This window comes from Felis catus, chromosome B3, assembly GCF_018350175.1.
Source record: "Felis catus isolate Fca126 chromosome B3, F.catus_Fca126_mat1.0, whole genome shotgun sequence".
Classification (NCBI taxonomy): Eukaryota; Metazoa; Chordata; class Mammalia; order Carnivora; family Felidae; genus Felis; species Felis catus.
In genome coordinates, this window is record NC_058373.1 from 137,953,554 (window position 1) to 137,972,574 (window position 19,021).

General features: G+C 55.1%; 1 protein-coding gene across 7 annotated transcripts in view; it reads right to left on the minus strand.

Moving 5' to 3' along the window:
* Positions 1-19,021, minus strand: part of SYNE3 (spectrin repeat containing nuclear envelope family member 3) — a 109,251-nt gene that overhangs the window by 37,125 nt on the left and 53,105 nt on the right. For all 7 annotated transcript variants that reach the window (XM_023256008.2, XM_023256007.2, XM_006933080.5 and 4 more), the window contains exons 5-11: positions 18,802-18,963; positions 16,770-17,117; positions 12,496-12,632; positions 11,173-11,347; positions 3,439-3,621; positions 2,351-2,494; positions 1,094-1,228 (exon numbers count right to left, since the gene is read on the minus strand). In XM_023256008.2, the coding sequence (XP_023111776.2) occupies positions 1,094-1,228; positions 2,351-2,494; positions 3,439-3,621; positions 11,173-11,347; positions 12,496-12,632; positions 16,770-17,117; positions 18,802-18,963 (1,284 nt within the window). The remainder of the gene's footprint in view (positions 1-1,093; positions 1,229-2,350; positions 2,495-3,438; positions 3,622-11,172; positions 11,348-12,495; positions 12,633-16,769; positions 17,118-18,801; positions 18,964-19,021) is intronic.

Sequence of the window (19,021 nt, forward strand, 5' to 3'; positions counted from 1 at the left end):
TAAATTAGCAGCTAGTGGTCTCAAGGTGGAGGTGGGGGAGTAGAGAACTAGGAAATCACCATCCCTGCCCTTTGGGGGCCCACAGAGCCCAGAGAAACAGCAAACACCAGCTTTAATGCCTCTATCCAATAAGCTGGATTGATCGTGATAATAGTTAATAAGGAGCATTAACTGAGTATGATTAGCGGTTGCAGAACGCTAACATTCCAGTTCAATCGCGCTCTTTAATTATTGCCTAAACACTTCTTCAAGGAAGCATTGTCCCCCTTTTATTACTGTGTCGCTCAAGGCTTTTAATTTCTTTTTTATTTCATTTTGAGAGAGGGGGAGAGAGAGAGAGCGCGAGCAGGGGAGGGGCAGAGAGAGGGAGACAGAGAATGCCGAGCAGACTCCGTGCTATCAATGTGTAGCCCAGTTCGGGGCTCGAACTCACGAACCGTGAGATCATGACCTGAGCGGAAACCAAGGGTCGGACCCTCAACCAACGGAGCCACCCAGGTGCCCCCAGCCTAGGTTTTCTTGAGGTGTGGCTGCCCGAGAGGCGGCTCCACAATCCCCAGGGCACTTGTTACAAATGCAGACTCCCGGGACCCCATCTGAATCACTTAAATTTGTCCTCAGGCCAGTTTTGAAGAAGCCTGCGCCAGCCCCTCCCCACCCCCGCCCCATTCCATTCCCAGGGCTCAAAGGGCCCGGGTGGCCACTAGAGGGCGCCGCAGAGGAGGCTCCCAGCCGCCGGGGTGCAACTTTCAACCCGCTCTTAACGTGGCTTACCTACCCCCACGCCCACTGCACCCGGGGCTGTTAGCCTGTTCTGTTCCTTGGCCTCCGGGCACACCTGGAATTGTATATGAGCTTGTTGTTTTGCGGACTCACGGTCCATCTCCCCACTGGAACATAACCCTGGGGAGCGGGGTTACCTTCAACCTCAGGGCCCAGAACCCCCCCACCCCCGCCATAGGGGACATGCTCACTACTCCTCTGCTGAATGAATGAGTGAGGGAAGAAAGGAAGGGAAAAAGAAAACAGAAAGGTTTGAAGGAATGCAGGAAGAAAAGGCAGAGAGCGTAGGATCCCAGGCGCCTGGTTCTACCTCCAGAGACCTCTGCAGGGCCTGGTAGTCGGCAGAAAGTTGCTCCATTTTGTGCTGGTGGGTGGGGTTCCCCTGGACGAGAGGCCTCACGGCCTCCATCTGTGCCCCAAGGTCCAGCCCCTCTTCCTGCAGCCCCTGCAGCAAAAAGAAGCAAGTGTGGCCGTCCTGTTTATCTTCTGTCATGGGAGCTGATGGGGGGAGGGGGGCTCCGAGTGGGGGAGCTTGGGAAGGTCCCGGCAAGATGGGGCTCCCCCACCCCAGTGGCGGCACCGTATGGCCATCCGATGGGCCTACTCTCAGAGCTGGTGAGACTTTTTAAAAGGAGACAGAAATATTCTGGGACACCCTGGAAACAAACGGTTACGGCCTGGAAGGCATCTCTGGGGAGGGGGGCGGGGGTCAATCTCCCACCTGGATTCTTACCTGATGACCCCCTCTCCTCGTGAAGAATCACGCCCCAACTTCAGTTTTAAAGCCCCCGGACACACCATTTTTAACGTCTTCCCAAGAACCCTCTCAATGTACGTATGAAAAGTGCTTGACTTTTAAAAGGGTAATTGTATCGCACGCCTTTAAAATCCTGCAACTTCCTTATCCAGCCAATCATTATTGACCAATCTGCCTACGGACAGTCTGCCTGTGTTTTAACACATTTATTCTCGCTTCCAAAATCAGATCATTTAACTGAAGGCCTCTGTACTCATCAGGAACACTTTTATTTTTTTAAAAAAAATTTTTTTCAACGTTTATTTATTTTTTGGGACAGAGAGAGACAGAGCATGAACGGGGGAGGGACAGAGAGAGAGAGGGAGCCACAGAATCAGAAACAGCCTCCAGGCTCTGAGCCATCAGCCCAGAGCCCGACGCGGGGCTCGAACTCCCGGACCGCGAGATCGTGACCTGGCTGAAGTCGGACGCTCCACCGACTGCGCCACCCAGGCGCCCCGTCATCAGGAACACTTAGAGCAGAGCAATTTTAAAACCGAATACCAACATGACATTTTGCAGCGACAGAGTAAACAGAAGTGTTAGCTGATCTTTTCCTGAGGCTCAAGAATTCGCCGTCTGCAGGTACTAAAGGTCCCGCAGAGGCCAGAAGCCACCAGATCAATCTAGCAGAGATCTGGACAAAAGGTCAGACCTCAGGCGAGGGGCTCGGCGGCCGCTGTTTTGCCAGTTACTGCCGCAAGAGGGGAGCTGCCTAGAGACGCAGCTGAGCCCCTGAACGGGGCCACCCCGGCCCCACAGAGCCCTTACCTGCAACCTGGAGACCTGGGTCTGTTTCCTAGGAAAGTCCTGCTGAAGCCCGTTCTCAGCTCGGACCCTGCCTTGGAGGTCCGACAGCTTCTTCCGTAGGGGCTCGAAAGCGGCCCCAAAATCCTGGTGCTGAGCCAGCAGGCTCTGCAGAGACACACAACGGACAGCACACAGATCACAGGCACCCTGTACGACCGGCCACTCACCACCAAACTCCGGCCTTCTCCCGGCCGGCTCATATCCACTCCGGCATCACCCCCTCCAGGAAGCCTTCCCGGAGCCCTTGCTGGGGTTGGACGCCCCTCCTTGGCATCACCGTGGCGTCCTCACCGTGACAGTTGCTCTGTTCCCTAGCACAGAACTGCATCTCGTAATACGTACCCACCAGATCCCGCCGGAGGCCTGTTTTTGTCAATAAAGTTTTATTGGGATACGGCCACGCCCATTCACTTCTAGCCGCTCTCAAGCCTCGGTAGACCCGAGGAGCCGCAGCCGAGACTGTCTGCCACACAAACCCTAGGATGTTTGCTAAACGTTCGCTACTTGGGGGAGATGAGATTCCGGATGTGAATGGAGCTCTCGGCGAGGGCCCGGTCCCTCCCAGTGCCCGAGAGTTATGTCGTCGTCATCATCAGATGCTCGGCAAACATTTGGTACGTAAAAGAACACACCGTCCTCGACATGCCACGTTGCCCCTTCGATTTAGTGCATTCAGAAATGTGCTCCTAATAACATTAGCTTCCGGCTCTAGGTGGTCGAAAGTTCACAGGCAATTTTCTCTGCATTTTCTCATTAGACAGCCCCCCCCCGCCCCCCCCCCCGGCTTCCTCAGGAAGACAGTTCCAGTGTCGAGGGAGCAGTGTCGAGGGAGATTCAGGGGCAGGGGTGGGCACAGCAGGTGCCCAGGATGCCAGTTAGAAGGATTGCACGTTAACCGCACCGGCTCACGGACGAGGAGCTGAGACCCCGGGGGACAAAGGGCGAGGGAAGGCCACCCGGTGACAAGTGGTGGGGCCGAGGGAGGAGTCTGGGCCTCCTGCCTCCCTCCCCAGAAGGCTGTCCCCCAGGACGGCAGCCGCGACACCCACCTGCAGCTTGCTTTTCCTCTGCAGGAGGCCGTTGTGCAGCAAGTCTCTGTCCCGCACGGAGCTCGCCACCTGCTCCAGGAGGGCCGTGGCTTTGTCCTGGCCGAAGACGCTCCTCAGCAGGTCTTTCTTCAGCTGTAGCATCATGAGCTGCTCCTTCAAGCGCGAGCTTTCTGCCAGGGCCGCCTACAGGGGACAAGGCCTCCGTGACCCCCAGGGCACGGCAGGGCAGGGCGGGACCGGGCTGGGAAGCGGTACCAAGAGCACATCGGTCCTGCCTCAACTTCCCCGGGACGCCGTGCCTTCGTGCCTGGAACTGAGAAAGTGGCGGACGCCAGGAGGAACGGGCTGGCGGGGACGCGTCAGGGAGGCCCTGACTTTCAGGGTCAACTTGATTCCTCTCTCACCCCCCACTTCTATCCTATCACCAAAGCCCAGGCAAGATTGTACCTCCTGTCCAGCCATCCCCCCTGCCGGTGTCCACAGCGGACTCAGCCTCGCTCACCTGGACCACAGCAGCCCTTGACTGCCTGCCCCCCCCAGCTGTCCCCCCAGAATCCACCACCCAGACTGCAGCCGCACCTGCGCCCCCAGCCGTCCCCCCAGAATCGACCGCCCACACTGCGGCCGCCCCTGCCCCCCCAGCCGTCCCCCCAGAATCGACCGCCCACACTGCGGCCGCCCCTGCCCCCCCCCCAAGCCGTCCCCCCAGAATCGACCGCCCACACTGCGGCTGCACCTGAACTGAACCAGTTGGATCCTTTACTCGATAATCCCCCATCACCGACAGCAGTAGGGCTACCCCTTGGGTGCTGTTTAGGACATAGGGGTCTATGGGAGCACGTGGGAATTCAGGAAAGCCCCCTAGAGGAGGTGACATCTGAGTGGAATCGTGGTGTGCAGGTGATGGAGGTGCCAGGTGAAGGAGGGACCTAAGGGAGACTCACGTGATGAGCAGCTGGCTCCCTGGGCCTTTGCATGGCCCCGGCCCCGCCTCCTCCAGGAAGCCGGCCCCGACCACATCCCCAGCCTACACGCACTCTTCCTGCCCCAAAGCCCTGTGCCGATCTCCGGCTTCTGCTGACTAATGAGCTGTTTGGGGTCAGCACGCCTTGCTGATCTGAGGGCCCAGGGTCCCGGAGGCCAAGGGAATTGTGTTCGGCTATCCAGAGTCCTTCCGCTTTATCCCTGGTGACGTTACTGAGACACCGAGCTGGGTACAGGGCTGGGAAGGGACAAAGACCCCAATCCAGGTAGGTACCTGCGATCCAAGGCCGAAAGTGATCATCTCCCTTCAAGTGTCGACGACAGAGCCCTCTGGGTGTTGGAGGCGGAGCTGAACGCCCCTAGTTGGGGAAATCCGAGAAGCCTCCCCAGAGCAGGCCGTGTTGCCAGAGCCCCGGAAGAGCAGAGGGGGCCCCTGGAGGAAGGGCAGCCTAGACACGGCCGGCACAGCCGAACTGGCATCCCCCGCGATGGGGGCAGGTGGTGTGAGAGGACAAGCCCCTTGCTAGGGAGGGTGCCCTTCACTCCCTTTCCAGAAAGTCTGGACACAATAGTGCAGCAGTTAAGAGTTCAGGCTGAGAAGTTGCGATCCGGAGGCCTTGGGTAGTTCTGAGCCTCAGTTTCCTCATCTGCAGAACAGGCAGAGCCACGCCCAACTCCCGGGGTCGGCGTGAGGGCTGAAAGGGGGCGGCGCCCATGCAGCCTGTAGCCTGGCGCACAGCCCGCAGGGAACACAGAGTAACAGACGGCTTGTCTCTCTGGGACCGTCTAACCAGCCGCTGCGGGCTGAATCGCGTCCCCCCAAAAGATGTGAAGTCACAGCATCCCCGCCCCGACTGCCCCAGAATGTGACTGTATGCGGAGACAGGGTCCTTACGGAGACGGTCAAGTTGGAATGAGGTCATGAGCGTGGGCCCCAATCCAGTTAGGACCGGTGCGCTTCTTCAAAAGGCAAATCTGCACCCCGACCCACAGGCACCAAGCAAGACGACGTGAGGACACGTGGGGAGAAGCTGTCCGGGTGACGGCAAAGGCCGAGATCGCCGGGCCAGGTCTACAGGCCAGCAAACAACAACACCTGTCAGTCGACACCACGAGCTAGAAGAGGCAGGGAAGGATGGTCCCCAGAGCCTTCGGAGACGGCGCGGCCCTCCTCACTCGGCGCTTGTCGTCTCCAGAACTGTGTGAGAGTGAGTCGCCATCGCGCTAAGCCATCTGGTTTTGGAACTTTGTCACGGTCGTCCTTGGAGACGAGCATCTCAGCCATGCCCAGCTTTGGGGCCTGATGCCTTAGTCCTAGAGGAACCTTGCAGGTCTGATAGGCTACGCTGAGGCTAGCTAGGCGCAGGAGCTGAGCCAAGAAAAACAGGGCTGGCGGCTCGAGCCTGGCCCGTGAAGTCCATCCGGCCTGGGAAGGGCTCGTGAGCGCCACGCAAGACGTGATCCCAGCCAGCACAGAGCACGGACAAGCCATAGACCTGCCCACCTGTTCCAACCCACTGATCCGCGAAACTCCTGCCCCGGGGAGTCCTGAGTCACACTCTAGAAAGACGGAACCTCTCCCGCCCGCCTGGCACAGGTCCTGGTTAGCTTTCTGCCCCCCGTGGGAAGGACGGGATGGAAACGCAACCTGATCTAGCGGGAAAAGCACTCGCCGTGGAGTCAACCAGACCTGGGTCAAAGCCAGCTCTGCCACTTGGTCGCTGTGTGACCTTGAACCAGTGCCTTTCCCTCTCTGGGACATGGTTTCCTCAACAGTCAAATGATAATAAAACTGCCACACTGTAAATGCCAACCCTGTTCCCAGGACCCAGGGTGACGGCAGGAGCAAGAAACATAAGATGAGAGTCTAGAGCCTGCCATTCTGGCCTCAGCCCCGCCTCTGGAGTGGCCCGACCTTGAACAAACACCCTAACTTCTCTCTGGCTCTGGTCCCTCGTCAGCAAAATGAGGAAAATAATAGAAATGCAGACCAAAATCTGTGTACATAGATATCCACCATATACAAGTTATGACCAGGAATACTGGAAACAACCTAAATATCACACGAACGGAACAAAAAATATTGCGACATACCGTGCAGCCATTTAAAGCGATGACTTTTCGGCAACATTTTATCTTTTTTCTTAAGACTTTTTTAGCTGAAGCATAACAGACACATAACGTTATATCAGTTTCAGATGCGCGACACGATTCAATATTTGTACACACTGCGAAATGATCACCATGATACATCTAGGGCTGACCGTCACCACACAAAGTTATAATTTCTTTTTTCCTTCTGACAATGAGAACTTTTAAGATTCACTCTTCTGGCGACTTTTACGGGGGGCTACCATATCGACTGTAGTCGCCATGCTGTACATCACATCCCCGTGACTTATTTATTCTATAACTGCAAGTTTGTATCTTTTGAGCCCCTTTAACCCATTTTCTCTACCCCCGACACGCCTCCCCATTGGCGGCCTCCATTCTGTTCTCTATATCTACGGGTTTGGTTTTCGGTTTTTAGATTCCACATAGAGGGGCGCCTGGGTGGCGCAGTCGGTTAAGCGTCCGACTTCAGCCAGGTCACGATCTCGCGGTCCGTGAGTTCGAGCCCCGCGTCGGGCTCTGGGCCGATGGCTCAGAGCCTGGAGCCTGTTTCCCATTCTGTGTCTCCCTCTCTCTCTGCCCCTCCCCTGTTCATGCTCTGTCTCTCTCTGTCCTAAAAATAAATAAACGTTGAAAAAAAAATTAAAAAAAAAAATAGATTCCACATAGAGGTGGGATCATGTGGTATTTGTCTTTCTCTGTTCAACTAATTTCACTTACCATGATGCCCTCAAGGTCCAACCATGTTATTGTAAATGGCAAGATTTCGTTCTCTTTTATGGCTGAGTGGCATTTCTTTATATATATCTATATAGATACAGATATAAATATAGATATGGATACAGGTACAGATATATAGGTATAGATATAGATACAGATACAGATACAGATATAGACATAGACATAATCACACATTCTTTCATCCGTTCACCCCTCAGTGGACACTTAGGTTGTTTCCATACCTTGGCTTTGTAACTAACGATGCAATGAACATGGGGCTCTCTTTACCTATAGCTTTTCAAATTGGTGTTTTTGTTTTCTTTGGACAAACACCCAGAAGTAGAATCGCTGAATCACATGGCAGCTCTTTTTAATTTTTCGAGGAACCTCCATACTCTTTTTCCACAGTGGCTGCCCCAGTTTACATCCCCACCAACAGGACACCAGGGTTCCCTTTTCTCCACATCCTCACCAACACTCGTTGTTTCTTGCCATTTGCTTTTAGCCGTTCTAACAGGTGTGGGGGGATAGCTCATCGTGGTTTTGGTTTGCACCTCCCTGCTGATGAGTGACGTTAACATCTTTTCATGTGCCTGTTGGCCACCGGTATGTTTTCTTTGGAAAACTGTCCCGAGTTTCTGCTGAAAAACCTGCCTGTAGTCTTATGAGCGTCCCCCTGCATGGAACACATTGTTTTTCTCACACTACTTTTAAGATTCTATCTTCGTTTTTAGCTTTTGACATTTCAATTATAATGCATCTTGGTATGGGTCACTTTTTGTTCGTCTTGGTTGAACACGCATCTCTGTGCTTTCTGGACCTGGATGTCTGTCTCTTGCCCCAGTTTAGGAAAGCTTTCAGCCTTTATTTCTTCAGATAACTTTTCTGCCCCCTTTCCCCTCTCTTCTTCTTCTGGGACATCTACAATGCAAATGTTATTCGGTTTGATGTGGCCTCATAGGTCCCTTAAGCTATTTGCATTTTTTCAAATTCTTTTTTCTTCTTGCTGCTCTGAGTTCCACCGCCCTGTCTTCCAGATCACCGACCCCTTCTTTGGATTCGAGTCTGCCGCTGAACCCGCCAGTGTATTTTTCAGTGCAGTCACTGCATTCTTCAGTTCTGTGACTCCTGTTTGGTACTTTCTTATTGTTTACGTGGGGTTTTTTGGGAAGTTCTTACTGTGTTCATCCCTTCTTCTCCCAAGATCGGTGAGCATCGTTAGGACCATTACTTTCAAGTCTTTATCGGGTAAATTACTTATTTCCATTTCATTAGGGTTTTTTTTCCCCCCTTGAGGTTTTATTTTGAAGTCCCAGGGGTCAGGTGCCTGATGTGGGGCACAAACCCCTCACTCCTCGAGGAGAAGCTCCAAATTTGTGAGCCCCTTCCTCACGGCGGGTCGCTGCGGCGGGGGTGAGATTTTTTGGCCAGACAGCATCTCTGCCTCTCTGACGCATCTCAGTGAAGCCCTTTTACCGTTGGATGGAAGCAGCTACAGTAGTTCTGCTACAGTTCAGGTCTTTTTCAGAGGGTATTATTCCATATGTAGCGACAGATTCAGCGTATCCATGGGAGGACATTAAGTTCAGGATCTTTCTACGCTGCCATCTTGGACTGTCCTCCTGAACCATTTTATTTTATTTATTTTTATTAAGTTTATTTATTTATTTTGAGAGAGAGAGAGAGAGAGAGAGAGAGAGAGAGAGAGAGCACAGGCAGGGGAGGGGCAGAGAGAAGGAGAGAAAGAATCCCAAGCAGGCTCCATGTTGTCAGCACAGAACCCGATGCGGGGCTCGAGCTCACAAACTGTGAGAGCAGGACCTGAGCGGAGATCAAGAGTCCGACGCTTAACCAGCTCCGTCACCCAGGCAACACCCCTGCCCCGGGGACCATTTTAAATGAAGCTTGTAAGAGCCAACTGAAAATATCAGAATACACAGCTACATAACATGATTCCAAATGCGCAAACAATTGGCAAAGAATTAGTGAAAGCTTTTGTCTATTGGTGACAAGATTGCATGGAGACGGCTAGATGGGTTTTCATCAGGTATGAAGGGTATATTTGGGATTGTCGGACCTAAAGTAGATTTCTGCGACACATGTAAGATTCGCCTTTGGGGAGCCCTGAGAAGTTCCTCAAAAAGACGGACAGTCATCTTTCAGAGCGTGGGAGAAGGAGGCCCATAGGAACCCCAGAAGGAAAGGCTAAGCCCTGCAAATGAAGAAATACGGACAGAGAAAACAAACCCTTGTTCCAGCGTGAGCCCCACGTGGAAAATCCCACGAGCAGACACTCCAAACTTCAGGCACCCTTGTGTGTGGCTGAGCAGCGTGTTCAAGGGTGAGGAGAGGCCAGTCCTGGTTAAAGGGCCTCCCCGGAAATACCAGGTCAGAGAGAAAGCGCGATGTCGTGTACCTCAGCATGTTAACAGGGCTCCTACGGCTTGGGGGACCGTGGGCACTTTTTGTTGCCTTCTTCACAAACCTTTACGTTCTCCACGGAGGCATGGCTTTTATAACCAGAATGAAAGTTAACGTAAAGTAAGGCTTACATGTGATACGCTTTTGTGTCTCCTCCCACTCTGTGTGTCTTAGAATCCCTAGACCCCAAAGCTGATGGACTTCAGGCTCCAGGAAACCCTCAGGCAGCGTCCACGGGCCAGTCAGAGCCGCCATATTGACTGGCGTTTGCCACAGACACGGCCCTCCGCTCACCCAACACTCATTGCTCCTTCTTGATCACCGAACGGCCAGCACTTCTGTTTGGGTGACAAAGCGCCCAGTTACAGGTGCTGAAATAAATAAATTTCTAGGCTCGGGATGGGGCTGCTCCTCCCCTAGATGCCAAGGCCACAAAGCGAAACTTAGATTAAGTTTCCAGTCCCTGTAAATGCTCCACTTGGCCAGAAACGCAGGATATCCAGTCCACGATGCCCAAACACCAAGCCAACCCTGGGCCTTCTCACCCCAAACAAGGCTGACCATCAGCCAATCAGATATTTTCTATTTGTCTTTTCCTTCTTTATTCTTTATCCTATTAAACCTTCCCGCCTTCGGCCCCATTTTGCAGCTCTCCAAAAGGAGGCTGTCCACCTCATGAAGTCTTAAATAAAGTTTGTTTGTAGCATCTAAATTGTCTTCTTTGATCACTTTAACACAGGGTTACGTCTAGGCTTGGTATAAACCAATCCCGGCAACCCCATCACCTTCAGCCAGTGATTGGGTCAGGGGTGGTCATGTGACCTGGCCTGGCCAATGAGACGTAAGGAGAGTCTGCTGGGGCTTCTGGGAAAGAGGGTTTGCCTCCCTGTTGGAAATGGTGAACGGAGAAAGCCCTTTTTGCCCCCTTGCCGTTCGACAAGATGCTGTCTGTGTGAAGATGCAGGCTTGCTGTGGTGACAGCCATCTTGGGGCCATGAGGGGACATGTGGCTGAGAGCTAGAAAGAGCCTGGGTCCTGGAAGACGCCTGTTGAGCCATCAGGCCAGCTCTGGGACCACCTGGGAGTCTCTGGGTTTGAAGCTACCATTGGTCAGAATTTCTGCCACCTGCGTCCCAATTGATACGCACGCAGCAAAGGGAATGACCTAACATGCTCTCTCTCAGAACGGCTCTTGCTTCCACCCGGGGACCGTCGGCAGGAGGGTCCTGAAGGACGGGCTGTGGGAGGGTCAGTAGCAAGTCCTAGGGGGACACCAGGGACCAGCCTTCGCCTTCTACCCAGGAACCGAGGACGACGGTAACATTTCCTGGGCAAACTTAAGACTTGCCAGGCAGGGTGCAGTGACCTTTACCCAGATACCTGGAGGCTCCAGGGACACGCCTTTCCCTGGAAGAACGGCTCCGGCGTCACGCCCGGCTGCTGGCCTCCTCCCCGCCCCCCTGCACCGGTCAACCCTCCTGGCAGGCTCACAGTTACCTCGACCTGGGGCAGGAAGGTGTGAATGGAGGGCAGGTCCGGCAGGCTGGCGGTGATGTCCAGGAGGCTCTGGGCCAGGGCCGTCCACAGCTGCAGGTCCTGTAGAGGCCTCTGGAAACGCTGCCACAGCTCCGCCCCCGTGGCATTGCGCAGCCTGGCGCTCTGCCCCTTCATGCTGAGGAGCCACGGAGAGGCCGAGAGAGGAGAGAGCGGGGTCAGCCCAGAACTGAGGCCTCTCCCGAGACCCCCAGGGAGCCCAGCACCCACCGTCCCCACGGTGGGCTCTCCCCCACCCACGGGCTGCCGGGAGTGGCTCTGGGGCCTCGGAGGTCTCTCCCTCTGGATCAAAGCCCACCGGGCGCCAGCCAGTGCCCAGACAGACTTGCGGCCCAGCTTCGTGGCCGGAGAACCTCAGGCCTTGAAGAGGAATCACGGAGCCCCTAGCCCGCAACCGCCTACCCCCAGGCACCCGTGCAGAAGCTAAAGCAAACTCCCTTCCTGAGTAAGAGACCCATCGTCCTAGGCCCAAATCATTTGTTAGAAATAATCTTTCAGATACGATGTCCAGCACCCGGTCATAGATGGCCAGCACGGAAAACCTCACCAAGAGGAGCTGGAGGGAAGGGAACACCCTTGGCCACCCTGTGCACGGGATATTTGGGTCCCTGCCACCACCTGAGTGCCCCCCAGGGGATCCGGGCCCCTGCTCTGATGTACAGACACATCGCAAGGGAGGAGGCCCCTGAGTTCGTTCTGAAGGAACCCCTGGGTCAGGCAGAGGAACAAGAGGTGCTCCGAAGGTGGGGACAGCGGGCCCCCCGGCAGTGGGACAACCACACAGCCACGGTAGCTACAGACCGCAACCCTACACGTGGGGTGGAGACCTGACCCACTGTTCTGGGCTCGGCCAGGAAACTGGAGCCCCCTGCTCTGCCTGAGCCCAGAGCCCAAGGGGGAGGTAGAGGCCGGTCTGAAGATGCTGTCACAGCACCATATGCAGGCCGGGGGGGGGGGGGGGGTGGCGGTGGGGGTGACTGTTGCAAAGTCCTCCCTTTGGGCCGTTACTTGTGGACCCCTCCCCAGGGCTAAGCTGCCCAGAGACTTAAAGGAAACCAGTGAATGAGCCACTCAGCAGGGAACCCAGCCAAGTCCAGCCCTCCTTCTGGGAACCAAATGCCAGTCGTGGAGCGGCGTGAGAGTTACCAGGTCGCAAGAGGAAGCAAGCGCACCTCCCAGAAATGGCTTTAGATGAGGCTGGAAGGCCCCGTGAGCGTCAGGTTCGAGGCATGCCCGAGTCCCGCCGCCCCCAGCCTGCCCGGGTACCTCTGGTACTCCTGGAGAGCAGCGACCACGCTGTCGGAGAGCGGCTGCAGGTCATGGGGGTAGACGATGAGCTCCTTCAGCTGGGCCTGCAGCCGGGTCGCCCGGGGCTCCTCCGCGGCCAGGGCCGCCCGCGTCGCCTGCAGCACAGGGAGGAAACCAGAGGGGCGCGGGAGGTTGGGTGACGGGGCGTGGGCATGGCCGGTGGGAGTGGGCTAGCCTGGGAGAAAACTGTCACCAAGGGCAGGGACTGGGGTCCCTGGGAGCTCGGCGCCCGTTCTCCTGCTTCCGGCTTCCTGCCTCGAACTCAGCATTTGCTCTGGCTGAGCCGGCTCTTCTCTACGATCACTGGCCTCCCAGTGGTGCCGTGAGTGCCTCCACCTAATAATACAAGTGACTCGTGTCTCGGGAACATCAACTCCGTGCCAAGTGCTCTGGCCGTCCCATTCATCGAAGCGGGGCGAAGAGCCTAGGAAGGCATCCGCCACGTCCCCATTTTCTACACAAGGGAGCGCCACCTGGGAGTTCTCCGATGGTTACAGAGCAAGTAAACGGCGGACCCGACAGGGAGCTGAGCCCTCTGGCTCTTCACGTGACTCTTCAGCACCAGAGGGAACAGGGATCTAAACGTGCTTTGTGCTGAGCGCTCCCAAACCACGGGGCTGACACCAGACACGGCCCCTTCCTGCTGCCCTGGGAAGTGCGGAGTTTGACCCTGGCCTGGACTCTTGCCGGATGCCACGCTCACTAGGAGGCGAGATGGGGCAGCAGAAAGTGCTCTGGCTTTGGCATGACACGGGCTGAGCCGGAAACCCCCCTCGACCCCTTCTGAGCCGTGCGACCTCGGGCTGTTCCCTCATTGGTAAGATGGGGCCACCCCCACCCCTCGCCGAGCCCCTCCCCAGCAGCCCCACGTGCAACCTCGTGCCTTGGTCCAGACCCCCCATTCACAGGGACCAGAGGCAGCCCCAGCCACGCTCGGTGATGGAGGGACCACAGGTGAACTGCCACCAGTTTGGAGCTGGAGAGCGAGCGCCGATAGAGGGATCGTAAGCAGCGGTCAGTGGCAGGCTGGCACACTCTAGAGGCAACAGAATGTGGAATCTGCCCGGACGGTCTTATTCAGTCTCAAAAATGTCCTTGTCCACATTCAATTATTAGGGAAATGTGATGAAAACTGTACAGGGCTTCATAGAAGATGAGGACACGATCGGTGCGTGTGAACCGGCTCCTTCCAAACCATTCACAAAGAAACTCCACACCAGAGCGCCCAGGAAGGCTGGCCAGCCTACAGACAGGCAGGCCCTCGGCCCAGGCAGGGCAGGGCTCTGCGGTGAGGACCAGGATCACGGGCTGCCTCAAGAGAAAGGCCCGTGCGGACCACAGAGAGGTCACGCGTCAATGTGGGGCTGTGCGGGTCACGGGAATATCCAGGGACCAGGGAGGGACCATCTGGGGACCGCAGCGGGAAGGCTGCTGGCCCACTGTGCTGGCCTGGCTAAGGACTGCCCCTCTCTGGACACAGCTGCCACCTTACGGAATCAGAGGGGCCCCTTCCAGTCCAGCCGTGCCATTTCTGCACCTATGATGGAGGCGTCTTTAGTTTCTGGATCGCTGGGATGCCCGAGGGGGGCGCTCTGTGAGGCCACTCTGATGGACTCTGCTTTAGCCACAGAACCGCTCTGAGTTCAACCTCGGCTGCCGAAAGTCTCCCTGAAGTGCACGAACGGTCCCGGCCTGGTCCGCGTAAGGATGTGACGAATCACCCCCGGCCCCCAGTTCTCCGTGTGGAAGGGTCTTGGGACTGTCGGCAGAGAGATCAGGAGGTGGTCACGGCCAGACTGAGCCCCGATGTCCTCACTCCTGGTCCTTGACTCTCTTTATGCTAATTTCCTAAAACCGGGAGTCTGAGCTGGCAGTTAGAGGCATGTCATGTTGAGTCAGACTGTCTGGGGCTAAGTTCAGACCCCCGCCTCCACCTGTAGGGTGCATCACCACAGGCAACTCTTAAACTCCTTAGTGCCTCAGTTTCCCCATATATTAAAGGGGATCGTGGCAGTGCCCACCCCCCTCCTCCCCCGCATAGGGTTATACAGCACTCGGCACATCGCAGGCTGGGTAAGTACAACCCCACTATGTTGGTTTTAAAGACGAACGCATCTCTCACAGATGCTTTCTTTTTTTTTTATTTTTTTTTTTAACGTTTATTTATTTTTGGGACAGAGAGAGACAGAGCATGAACGGGGGAGGGGCAGAGAGAGAGGGAGACACAGAATCGGAAACAGGCTCCAGGCTCTGAGCCATCAGCCCAGAGCCTGATGCGGGGCTCGAACTCACGGACCGCGAGATCGTGACCTGGCTGAAGCCGGACGCTTAACCGACTGCGCCACCCAGGCGCCCCTAAAATTTTTTTTTTTTAACGTTTATTTATTTTTGGGACAGAGAGAGACAGAGCATGAATGGGGGAGGGGCAGAGAGAGAGGGAGACACAGAATCGGAAACAGGCTCCAGGCTCTGAGCCATCAGCCCAGAGCCCGACGCGGGGCTCGAACCCACGGACCGCGAGATCGTGACCTAAGCTGAAGTCAGACGCCTAACCGACTGCGCCACCCAGGCGCCCCATCTCACAGATGCTTTCTTTACAAGTCGCGCTTTCAACCGCGGTCCTGACACCACCCGCTTCTTCGAACTTTGCCTGTTTCTCAAGAGGGAAGAGTCCAAATTTCCTTTTTGGTGCAAGAGAGAAAGGCTGTGCTCTACCTTTCCCCTGCTCTGCGGGGCCACGGGGGCTCCCAGCCAAAGCAGGTCGGGCTGCCCGGCGGCCACGGACCTGGCCTCATCCCAGGGCACCCAGCCACTCCAAGGGCTGGGCTGGAGCAGGCGTGGTGTCTGCTCCTTGCTATAAACCACATCATAAGTGCAAACAGCCACTGTGCGAATGCTCATTTAAGAACCAAAGTCTGCAGTGATAAATCCCAAGCTTCTCTTTCACCGATTTCGGTGACTCATGGCTTGATCATAATTGAGGGGCCACTGGCATCGGGGCGGGCAGAGAGCCTGCGCAGGGATGCGGTCGCCTCTGCCTCAGGAAAGGCTTCCTGAAACCCAGCTGGGCACAGACAAGTAGCTGTCGCGGTGGAACGGTGGCAGGGCCTTCCGGGCCTTGGCTCCCGAGTTTGCACCTTGTGACCCTTGTCCCTCATCTTGTGGTAAAAGCCGGTACTTCCCAAGCATCGACTTTGGCAGGTGCTGTGCTAAGCACTTTTTGAGTTTTCACCGGTTCGTCCCCGTCCGTGTATAACTGAGGTTAAAGTACTTCTCCCAAGGCCGCCCAGTTAGCAAGAAGAGAGAGCAGGATCTGGACCCAGGCGGTCTGACCCCAACGTCCCCCTGCCCTTGGCCGCTGCACACGCCAGCTCCTCCTGAGCCGAGGCGGACAGTCCGAAACAGGAAGTAGTTCTCTTTGCGCTAAGTTGATCACCGCAGTGGAACCTCGTCTACTACGAGGCTCGATGAGCCCTAAAGGGTAACTGGTTTCTTTCTACCCACACAAAAAATATGTTTCCATTTGGGCAAGCATCGGAAGGAAGAGAGAAAAACAGAACAACAATGCAGAGCGGAGGTGGGATCCGGGTAGCTTTTCTTTGAAAACATTTTCCCTGATGGCACTGACGTGGGGCTAACCCGCTGAGCTAGTAAGTGAAGATAGGCGTGAGGGAGGATGTTGACCCTTGTTGGAAAAAAAAAAAACCTCTCTGTCCGTAAGTCAGACCTCCCGGGTGTGCACATGCGTGGGAGGAAGGCGACCGTGCTCTGGTCGGACGTTGTGTCTGGGTTGGAACCCGCCCCGCCCTCCCAGGATGGGCACCGTTGGCTTGGTCTCCCTAGAACCCCATCGTCTCTACGCGAAGAACCTTCCCTCTGACCTAACTCTCCCTGCTCTGGACTCAAGCAGTCCACCCCACATCCCACCACGGGGCAAGGGAATGGCAGACCGAAAGGCAAGCCACCTCTGGTCTTATTTACCCACAGACTCCTCGCGTGGTCCTGGGGGTGTTGAGGGTAAGGGAAACCTCTCTAGACCTCGGTTTCCTCATCTGGAAGATGGGTACAAACACCCAACTTGTGTACTACACCCAGGGAACTTAGATCACCAAAGATTTAGAAGGCCCAGAGTAAACGTGGTTAAAGCTTAGCATGACTCTCTCCCCGTGAAGAGGAGCTCCGAGGTACACATGTCACCTGGACAATCCCTGTCTTAGCCAAACCCCACTTACCGAGTAGAGTCTCCAGCGGGCCACCAGCTCGTCCTCGGTCCCCGCATTCGCCGCGGGCTCCAGACCCTCCTCGGCCAGCCTCTGAAGGTCCTTCCTGAACTCTCCCAGCTCGGCCTCTAGCTGCCGCCTCTGCTGCTCACAGGCTCCCATGGACTTGAGCAGGCCCTGCAGCCGCTCCTCCTCCTCCTCCCAGAGGGCTCGCAGCTTGTCCAGAACTTTCTGCATCTCCTCCAGCTCCTCGGTGATCTTCTCCGCGCCCAGAGGAGAGGTGTTCTGGATGACGCCCACAGCCTGCTCCTCCAGCCTCCTCAAAGACTCCTTACCCCGGGGAAAATCGCCAGCGATGTCCTGAAGGGGGTGGGGGGGTGGACGGATGGGGAAACGTACAAGGGGAAAAAGACATCACGTGCTGCATTTTCCAGAGCCCCTGGAATGTCATGCTAAACACGAACTCCTAGATGAGAGCCAGACGCGCCTTTCCAAGGGGTGGACTGTCCGCCTTAATCGCACTGACTTGCCACAGGAGGACGTAATTCCCTTCCCGCGACTTTTATGGCCATTTGATTAAGTCGAGGAGAAAAATCTGGGTTGGGTGTTTCTGCCTTTCACCCTCTGTGACGTTTGTTGATCTTCCCTTGTAACAAAGACAGAGGCAGCCTCGGGCTGGGAGCCTTCAGCTGGAGGAAGTATGGAGCCAAATAGAACCTAACGACCCCGTTGGGTTTCGTTATATTTATTCGTAGGGTTATCTACGAATGCCGAGTGACAGCGGTTTTCCATTCACGACAATGACAGAACTTTTCCTTTCGTACAAATATTCATTAGTCTTCCATTTAAAAAATTTATATAGGCACCTGCAAGTCTATTTTATTTGCAAGTGCCTTCCAAATATTTTCCTTTTTTGTCGCAGCGCAATTGCATGGAGTAAGATACATAGACCTTAAGCACTACTATTCAAAGAGTTTTGAGAAATATGCACACCCACGTAGTGCACATTGTTACCAAAATATAGAGCATTTCTAACATCCCAAAAGATTCTAGAACTCCATGTATCTGAAAGCATTGGATATATTATCTTTTGAAACTGGCTTCTTTCCACGTCGTTTTTTGGATTCTTCCATGCTGTCGTAGGTCTTAGCACTTCATTCTTCTTTGTTGTGAGTAGTATTCCTTTATATATAGATACAGACATGGACATATGATTTATATCTAATCTATATCTATATCTATATCGTCACTCCCATGCCACAATATGTGAATCCAACACGCTGCTGATTAAAATCTGAGGTGTTTTCAGTTTGGGACTATTACAAATGAAGTTCCGACGAACATTCTCACACTACTCACATAAGATTTTGGGGGGTGGGATGTCGTTAGTCACTGGTTTTTAAACAAGAGTCAACTTACGTACAAATATTAAATAAATGGTACAGGTGCTGTAGATCTGTGGCAAAATTTATAAAGTAGTCCCTGAATTACTGCACATACTCTAACAGTCCCTTTATGGAAGAAGTCAGAAGCTCATTCAAGGTCACAGCCACTCAGGAAGGCCGGAGTGGACCGAGCCTGTCTCCACTGCAGGCCTGATGCCTACACCAGGGCTCCTTACCCGCGGCACGACCGACACCTGCGGTCGGACAGGTCTGTTGGGAGGGCTGTCCTGCCCGTCACAAGGTGCATAATAGCATCGGATCTGGCCTCTACCCGCTAGATGCCAATAGCATTTCCGCCCTCCGTGGTAACGACCAAAAAATGTCTCCAGACGTTGCCAAGTGTCCCCCATTTGAGACCCACTGGTCTAGACCACGCTGCTGTGACCTTGGGTTTCCAAATGCCCCGCTGGCTCGGAGATTTCTGTAAAGTAGCCGAGGCCCCACACCTACTGCGCTAGATTCCACACGTCTCCTCGTGTGCGCTCTGCGTGCCGTGGCTCTTGTATCCCCTGGGGCCCCCAGCACATCCCAGTAAATAAACAACACAGAAGCCCAGTAGCTGAGCATTCCCCCTCTGGGAGAGACGCGGTCAAGTTTACCTGCAGCGCGCAGAGATGGCCCTCGGTGGTCAGTTTGCAGTTCCGCCCCAGGCAGCTGCTCACCTTCTCCACCACCGCCTTCAGCCACAGCTGGAACTCGTCCACGCCTGCCTGGAAATGCTCGTGCTCCCGGGTCACCTGCTCCAGCAGGTCCACTCTGTCCTGTGGGAGGGGAGGACGGTCACCACCTATGCAGGTCCCCAGCCCAGGCTGCCCTTGG